We start from the raw sequence: 9471 nt of genomic DNA, 5'->3' as shown, positions 1-9471 counted from the left end.
TTGGCAGACCACAAAATCCCTCACTGACATGCAGATAAACATTGGTCCAAGTAATAAAAGACTGGAGGTTTTCCCTCCTTCACACATTCATGGTTTTTACTTTTATTTTTTTTTTTAAATAAGGCAGGGTCATGTGCTCTCAGACAGAATGGTATCCTGGCATTATGGGAAAGAACGTCCACACCGGGGAATGGTGTGGAATCGGCGGCTAAATGAGGGGTCTGTGGCCTCCATGGTCAGACCACTTCCAGTAAGGTTCGTATGTCCCTGGTCCTGGGGTCTTCTGTGAAAAACACACAAGCAAGCAGCTAGTTTTCATTTTAAACAGAGGCCCCAAGAGATGTCATTTTCTTCCAAATTTACAATCACATTCCAGAAAATGTTCTGAAACTATTCGATGTCTATTCTCTGTGGTCTGTGTTCTAGTCTGTGAGGTATCTTTCGTTGCTGCATTATGCTATATAATCGTGCGATGTTCCATTTTTCTTGCAGGAATTAATCAAATCATAACTAATCTCTTTTAAATTAGATGCATTTCCATCAAAACCAATGAAAAGATAATTATTGAATCTAATATAAAAAAAAATGCTTCTAATACATTTTTACTTGCTCATAAAGAATTTTTAAAACACCCTAATGCAGCTAAGCTCATATAGAACCGCAAAAAGTATAAATCTATAGCAACAATGCGAATGAGTGGACTCACTGAGTTCACACTGTGGAGCCGAGGTAGTGTGGATTTGAAGCAGGAGGTGATGGCTTTAGCTGGTCTGGGCTGTGGGTTGTAGCAGCATGGAGCAGGTCCTTCTTTCTGAGGTGGAAAGAAATTGTAGCCGTCATTGATTTGTGTATTGAGCTGTGTGATCAGTCCCTAATATGCTGCAGACCAGAACTAGCATGTATTCACTGGCATTGAGTCGTTCACTGAGCTGTGTTGTGTAAAGTAAGGTGGCTATGGGGTGGCCACAGCTACGTCACGCTACAATCTGGCCCTCACAACCAATAGTAATGCCTGGTAGAGGGCTACACACATAGTTCCATGATACATCCATGGAAGGCAGTTGTGTAAACTCTGCGGTATCACGTGACTAACACAAAACTTGTAGCACCGCGGTCAAGCCACTATGCCAAAATCTGCAGTGTCGGGGGCTGACTGGTTGGTTTTTTGTGCACCAATCGGCTCCACATTAAAACCACTGACAGGTAAAGTGAAGATGATTCGTCACTTCATGACAATGTTCTGCTGGAAAACCTTGGGTCCTGGCGTCCATGTGGATGTTACCTTGACACGTGTCACCCATCTAAACATTCCTACAGACCAAACACACCCACCCATATCAGTGACACTCCCAGACGCCCGTGGCCTCCTGCAGCAAAAACTGCTCAGGAACACCTCAAGGAATGCGAAAAGGAACTCAAAGCCTTGAACTGGCCTTTGAACTCCCCAGATCCCAACCCAATTGAGCATCTGAAGGATGAGTCAGAGCAACCCTGATCCACAGAGGATCCGAAAGATCTGCTGCCGGCGTCCACAGGACTCCCCCAGAGGTCCCGTGTCCATGGCCTGTGATGGCAGGAGGTGGCTTTACGTAATATTAAACAGGCCGTTTCAATGTTGTGGCTAATTGGTGTAACTAGACCAAAGCTATAAATGGTTTGTTGCCCACATGGTGAGAATAATTAATTATTCATTGAATGATATTTTTAAGAATATTTTGTCTATTTTCCTTCAACATTGTTATTTTAAATATGTCACTTAGCATGTTGTTTGTCCTAAAACCCAACAACCCAGAAGCATCTCTACAACCGAAGCAGACACAATCAGCTACAGTCTTGATAGTAAAGTTTCTTCTTCTGTGTTCACAACAGTCCCGGACACAAGAACCAGCTAAATACAAGCAGGACTCCAGACTTTACTCAGCTAACACCATGTCGGTGTAAATTATTTAAACCCTTCTGAAGAACAGTTCCTGTTCTCTCAGAAAACATGGAGCTTAATTTTTTAGAAATTGGAATAGGATTGTCGAGGCATCCAAACAAAACTAGCTTACAGTTACCCACATAGTGTTCCTTCAGTCAACACTCCAGGCCCGACGGTGTGAACATGCTCTCAGGTTAGTGTTACTGTAAATTCACCTACTGTACATCATGACCTCGAACATTTTTGAAGCCAAATGAGGGATTAAATCTTTGACCCTTGGACATACTCTCGTGAAAACCTATTGTTGTACCACGCTGATACTCCCGTCATCTGAAGGATGCACCAACAATGTACACCGGATCTATTTTGGGCTCTCATATTCCTGGTTTTAAGACCTATGATATATGATTTCACTCATGGCTTTATAACCTTTGCCAACAGATCTGTGGTTTGGGCATGTTTAGGGTTTGTCTCCGTCAAGTTGGTCCGTCTCTCTCCCTCTCTCCTTCTCCTTGCCTTTCACTTCTCCTTTCCTCTTACCCACTAACACACATACTGGTCATCACCAGCGGCGTGCCATGCAGAAATAGCATCGCCCCTCCTCCACCCTCCTCCCCAGACATAAAACTGTTGCCCTGTCCCTGAACACAGGACCAGCCTTTCATTTTCAGTCACTGATTCTGACAGAGAGGGACAGGATGGTGTCCTTTCCTCTCTTCTTTGCAGGGAAGGCTACTACCATTACATGCTATTTGATCCCAGTTGCCAGTTCACTTGATCCGCGGCAACTGGCCTGGCGGACCCCGCTCGCCTGCGTGATGCTCCCAGAGGTGCTAAATGCAGGTGCATTACATGGGAGTCGGCGGACAGCAGCGAAACTTGTGTGCATGTGTGTTTGAGCCAAAGCACCTGGCCTACTTTCCTAGTGTGGCACTGCATGTTAGAAACGTCCTCCTGGGTGCTGAAGGTAACCGGCATATGCTGGGAATGACAGTAAACTTTTACACTTTGCCCTGGTTTTAATTGGTGTGAAGAGGATCTTGCTGTTCGGTTCTCCCTTAAGTGAAGTGGAAACCTTGATGACATTAGGTTAAATTAATTTGTTGGGACTTTCTTGAGTTGAGTAAACGAGAGGCTGTTTGCCTACATAAACATAAAAAATACATTAACTCCAAAGGGCTTTTTTTCCCCCCCTGTAAACAAAAAGATGCTACAGCCTCATTGCAGCTCTGTGAGGCTGTGTTCAGACACAAAGGAGCGTTGAGTCCCAATGACAAAGCTAATATGCTGATCAGGGGTGCGACGGATCACAAAACCCTCAGTTCAGATCGTATTTTGGCTTCCAAGGGACAGATCAGATGAGGCAGAGGTATTTTTTCAGTGCTGTTTGTCTACTTGTTTGTCCGTTTGTTTCTCTTTCAGCAGGACTGGTGAAACTCAGAAACTTGGTGATCAGGTGGAGCATTGCCAATAAAGTTATGATGTAGATCTGGATCACTTTCTTTCAAATCTCAAGATGGGTCATTGGCCTTAGTGGCCCTGCTGGTTACTTTAAAAAGCAAGAGTGAAACTGTGTTTCACATTACGATGGGTAAACTTTGCAACTGAGTCGTTATTTACATGCATGCCACACTAAAGGTAGACTCTCTGCAGATCACAGATCAACTACAATCAGTTACACCACTAATGCTGATGGCTGCCACATGTAACATTTAGCATGTTCTTCAGTTTACTTTAGTGTGTTAGCATGCTAATATTGCTAATTAGCATGAAGTAGTGAAAGAAGTGAGTTTCAAAGTAGGTGGGGTTGCTGATTCTGGAAATGTTTCCCTCATTCTGTGTTTCCTATTCAGTTTTTTCTTCAAACAGTCTCCTTAGTAGGCCTTAATTCTGAGCATCCCTGAAACACCAGAGAGGTGAAGCAGCATCATTTTTCTGCCGTCTCAACATCCTCATCGCCATCTTCAATTTAAAATTCTCCATATAGGCTAACATAACAAAACTATCAGTGTTCTATTTCCTGCGTGCTCATAGAATTGACGTTACATTCAAGAACTACTATTTGTGTTTGTTTTGGCGTACTTTGAATCCCATCGACGCTATTGGACCCTACATGGCAATGGAAAGAGAAAAGGCTGAAAGGGCCAATTAGGGATCTTTTTTGAAAATGTTCATATCCGCTTGTGCCTTCCTTCACTTCCTGCAGTAGAAAACCACCTCATGTCAATGCAATAAAGTCCATCTTGGGACTCATAATTAACTCCTCCCATGATAATTTATCTGCACAAATGCTGCCTTTTAGTTTAGTTTAGTTTATTATTATTATTACTACAACATAAAAATGTAGAAAACATAACCATTTGGACTGAAATGGAAAAGTTTCAATCTGATTATAGTCTCAGATGTTCTCTAGCTATGAGACATGTCAAACTAAATGTGATTTTTACTTCCAGAATAAGTGTCCCAAAACAGCTTCTCGCACTTTAGAGCCGGATTTAAATCTTTGTCACTACATGAAAAGTAAAAAGGGAAGTAATTACAGTTCATCCTGAGGGGAACATAGACGTCTGAATTAAATTTCACAGCAGTCCATCCAATAATTGTCGACATATTTCTCAAATGTTTTCTCAACCTCATTGTAGCACCAGAGGAAAAGTCAAGAGATTACCAAAGACGTGACGATTCCTCCTCTGGGCATCCCAAATGTCTGTAGATTTCATGGCAATCCATCCAATAACTGTTAAAATATTTCAGTCTAAAGTGGTGGACGGATCAAGTGACCGACGCATTCAACGCAGCACATTAAAACTAGCAGGCAGCAGGTGTTTAGATCAGCAAGTTTTCATGCTGTAGTTACAGGGCAAAATCATTTCTGTGTTACAGCAACAGAGAGTAGGATTCATACGAACACGTCAGGGATTATGACTTTAATTCAAACAGGCTTGAATCTCAAGGGAGGATTTGTTCCTTCTGAGCAGCACGTGCAGTCGATATTGCAAAAAAGCACAACATGTAAATCTAGGACACGCAGTCGCCCCAGGAAGGGGAAATTAAGTCAAATCAGGAAAAAGGGGGGGGGATATGTATTGTTTTTGTTCCCAAACATCTCCAGCTCACTGGAGGTTTGTTTTTGAAAGTGTGGAAATCGTTTTATTCTGGGCAGTGAGTCAAGACTCAGAGGAATCTAAAATTCTTGTCTCCCGTCTCACATATTTCCGGCCAAACCATTAAGACACCTCAACTTTGATCCGCTAATGTCTGCCACCTCCGTCGGGTCAGCCGTCGGGGTGGTCTGCGGTTTCGGTTAACTTCGCTGCAGGATTGGTGTAGCTGCTTAACCTTTGACAAATAAAACGTGTCTTAGAGTCGCTGTGACACCACTAACAGCAGAAAACTGCTCCCAACTCTGCAGTAATAACACCCTCGGGATTTCTTAGCGCCTTTCCTTCTCTGTCAACACTCAGCACCTGCCAGCGCAGCTCAAATATCCATCAGCTACCAGCACGGACACGCGGCTAAGGCTGCAACACTCTGCAATACGAACTAAAGCTGACTGGTCAGCCAGCGCAGTGCCATAACGGGCCTTCAAATGGGGCAAATGATACAATCAGACAGCCTGTGGGATCAGTTTTCTTTGACCCTTGTGGTTGTCATAACCGGCTCTTGTACGGCTCATACCAGATACACGTTAGGTCATGGCTTGTAACCAAAACCTATTGAAAGTATATTGTAATGAAGCCTTTTTGTGGGCAATGGAAACACTGAATGGTCCTAATAACTGCTCTCTGTGACCAGATACTTACAGGCGGAAAGCTGATCCGCTGCACAGTCGACCGAAACATCACATGCCTGCAAGAAGAGGAGAGAAGAGAGGGGAGGGGGGTTGGCTGTCAAAAAAAAAGACAGAGAAGAACAATGAGTGGAAGAGTGAGAGAAGAAAAGAATAGGGCCATGCATGATCAGAGGGAGAGAAAATGAGAGAGCAGGTTGGTGATTGCTCCTCCATCTTTGAGCTGCGAGGAGATGAGAGAAGGAAGGAGACGTCGGATGAGGAGGAAGGATTCGGCGATCAAGGGATGATTCATGGCTTGTCTGCTCCGCTGTGATCTGAGAGTTAAAGAGAGGCTGTTTGTCGAGTGCTTACTTGCAGGGAATCTTCTCCACTGGTTTCGCTGTCACATTGTAGTCACACGGTGAAGTGTTTATGTGCTGGCGCAGGGAATACAAATAAAGAAGCGTTAAAAACATATGTGACAGTGTTTTTCGGTTGATGCGCTACATTGCCAACAACTTATTGAACGAGTTGAGCTTCCAGGAGTTTGCTGCTGGTGCATTCTGAAGATCATCTACTGCACTTTAAGAGAAGCACTGACAATAATTAGATGCCACATCCACATATGATGTCAAAGCAGCTAATAAATACTGCTGAAATAAATTACACCCTCAGGCGCAGAAATATAAAAACAGAAGCAGTGTGGACATCTATGATTGATTGAAAAGAACAGTTTGTGCTTATAACTTCAGATTTAACGCTGATGACAAACTTTCTGCAAACTGCAACCATTTGTGGACCAAGCAATGACTCAAACATTAAATACAAAAGGAATACATTATTTAGGTTTTCTCTGAACCGAGCTGGAAAGAAATGAATTGAGTTCTTCTCCAATCTCAGCTGATCAAAGCCCTCTAATAAAAAATAAATAAATAATGCCAAATAAAATAATAACAATAATGAATGTTGAGTTTGTTGTCTTATACAGCAAGGTTTGTTGATTCTGCATAGGACAAGAATATTGAACATTTTGGGAAATACACTTATTTGCTTCCTCTCCAAGAGTTAGATGAAAGCTGAATTACTGTCATGTCTGCACATGAAGCACAGAATTGGAAGAGGGAAGTCATTAGCCTAGCTTAGCATAAAGACTTTGGGTGACAGCTCATCTGGCACTGGCTCAAGTTCAACAACACTTCTCCATACTGTAACAGAAATGTAAATACTGATGTTTGTGTTTTTGGTTAAGATTAGGTTGTACAACTATTTGTTCTTATACAGCACATGACTAGAGCTTCCCAAAATCTTGCCGTCACTGCGAGCTTGTCATGTTCGTCTACAGGGACCGAAGCTACGACCTACTGCCCAAATGTAGCAACCAACAACAGACACTGCACAGAAGCACTGTGTGGATGGATCATGGATTGTATAAAATGATGGACAAATCTTTCATGATATGACTCATATTCATTTCCTGAACAACAGACTTATAGTGCAGTGTTGTGATTCCGGCCATTGCTGTCTTGGCAGCGCGTGGATCCTTCAACTTCCGGTTAATTCAAAAATGAGCAAAGAGGTGGCGCATGAGTGGAGCTGAGGCAGGTCATGCAAATGTCTCTAAGCTGTGAGATCACACATGTCACTCACAGCAGCCATGCTGGTAATTATGCAAAACTTCAAGGCAAAATGCAGTTTAAACAGATCAGATATATAAGGATTCACCCCCTATATGTTTTTGTCATTAATGGAGAAATAAGCTACAGCAGGGCTGGGCAGTCCTGGTCCTCGAGGGCCACAATCCTGCATGTTTTAGATGTTTCCCCTCTTCCAGCACACCTGATTCAAATGATCAGGATCGTTATCAGGCTTCTGCAGAACTTGATGATGAGCTGATCATTTGAATCAGGTGTGTTGAAAGAGAGAAACATCTAAAACATGCAGGATTGTGGCCCTCGAGGACCAGGATTGCCTACCCCTGAGCTATAGAGACTAAAATCGCTTTTTTTTTTTTTTATCCAGGCTGTAAAAATGTTTATTTCTGCTGTAAAGTTGGGCGTTTCAACATGAGGATATACACAGATCAACTTACTTTTGGAACCAGCATCAAGTGGCCGTTCAAGGAACTGCAGTTTTGTTTTGTTTTGCCAAGAAATACTGCGAACAAGTAGGTCCTGGTGAAATCCCACTATAAAAGTTGTCACTTTCTGTTCAACTTCTACTTCAGAATGTCACTGATCAGACCTTGTGTTCACACAGAAATAGCCATAGCACCTAAGTTTGTACAGTTTGTGTACAATTTGAACAAGCAAAGTCGAGAGACACTGCAGTAAAAAGCCTGCATTAAAGCTTTTGATTGGTGTAGTTTCTACTTGTGAAAGAGTGAGTCAGTTGTTTTGCCCCATTTCTGTTTGTTCTAAGATAAGCTAATTATTTTGTGGCTCCAACTCCATAATTAAAAGCACTTTTGGGAGTTCTTTAGCAATGAACCACATTCAGAGGGTTTATTGCTTGTATATGTTGCTCAAAAAGTTGCTACCACCAACTGTCTATGACTAGAATCATGTGAAATCATGGGCATGTATCTTGTCCATGTATGTTCTTATGCATGTTTAAGACGTGTTCACACAACAGGGAGTCATTTGTAGCTACTTTCCAGTGCTACTCGTGGTCAAAATCCATAGTGTGCTTTAATAACTTGAGAGTGCGATCAAACTTCTTATCTAACGCTCAGAAAGAAAACAAATAAGTGTATTTCCCAAAGAGGTAAACTGTTCCTTCAACATGACTGAATTGGTAAAGATCATGTCTGAACGCCACCTTGTCCCTGATTCCCAGGGTGACAATGTCAGGTCGGGGGCAGTTTTTGAAAGAGTAGGACGCCTGGTTCATCAGGACCTCCTGCGTGGAGTCGATGTAGTCATACGCCCCAGGAAGCAGCAGATCGCCCTGACGCACACCCAGAGTCTGGGCTTTCCTGCCCACGCCTTTGAACCCATAAGTCTTTCTCACAGGATTCAGTTCAGCTTCCTCAATGAAGTCCCGGATGTGATAGACTCCGGGGTTGGGTGTATCCTGGAAGAGGGGAGAAGTTTAAGGAATCTTTGACCCACACCACTTAGCGTATCACTGAATTACCTAAATCACCTAAACCCCGAGCCTTAGTCAGGTGCTTTCTTTATTTCCTGTAATCCCTGCTATACTTTTCTCTCTTCTCTCCTTTACCCTCAGCCCAACTGATCAAAGCAGATAGCTGGCCTCCCTGAGCCTGGTTCTGCTGGAGGTTTCTCCTTGTTAAAAGTTAGTTTTTTTCTTCTAACTGCCACTAAAACACAGCCCAGAGGGAATCATTGGATTTGTTTGCTTTTTCTTTGGAGAACACGATTTCTTTAGCTTACCATACGAAGTGTCCTTAGGTGACTTGTGAAGTAGTTGGCTCCATATAGATAGAAATGAATCGAACTGAATTGAATTAGCCACGTTGCACTGAGCTCCCACAGGAAATCGTTGCCAGTCATCGGTTAATTATGCCATGTGCAGTTTACCAGTTAACCATGTGTCTGCTCTGGAAACTGTTGCCATCTGTCTCTCTGTTGCCACGGCTCGTTTTTTTCTTCTCTTAGAAGGAGAACATCTGACGCACATTAGGTACATGTATGCTAATTAGCCAGTGTTTGTGTATTGTAAAGCTTATATTGTTGGGTATCAAACGCTTAATATGAAAAATCTAATTCAGAGGCTCTGCTTGATTAACAACGTAGACGGAGAGCTGGGATCAACC

At 42.8% G+C, this 9471-nt stretch overlaps 1 protein-coding gene across 1 annotated transcript in view; it reads right to left on the bottom strand.

The window, feature by feature from the left end:
- Positions 1-208: 208 nt before the first annotated feature.
- The window catches only part of stpg4 (sperm-tail PG-rich repeat containing 4), a 15168-nt gene continuing 5905 nt past the window's right edge, over positions 209-9471 (bottom strand). The window contains exons 3-7 of the mRNA XM_008276536.1: positions 8511-8765; positions 6066-6130; positions 5725-5770; positions 707-811; positions 209-283 (exon numbers count right to left, since the gene is read on the bottom strand). Of these exons, the coding sequence (XP_008274758.1) occupies positions 209-283; positions 707-811; positions 5725-5770; positions 6066-6130; positions 8511-8765 (546 nt within the window). The remainder of the gene's footprint in view (positions 284-706; positions 812-5724; positions 5771-6065; positions 6131-8510; positions 8766-9471) is intronic.

This window comes from Stegastes partitus, unplaced genomic scaffold, assembly GCF_000690725.1.
Source record: "Stegastes partitus isolate 25-593 unplaced genomic scaffold, Stegastes_partitus-1.0.2 Scaffold75, whole genome shotgun sequence".
Taxonomy (NCBI): Eukaryota; Metazoa; Chordata; class Actinopteri; family Pomacentridae; genus Stegastes; species Stegastes partitus.
Note: the sequence above shows the minus strand (reverse complement) of the source record. Positions and strands in the feature narration are given on the sequence as shown.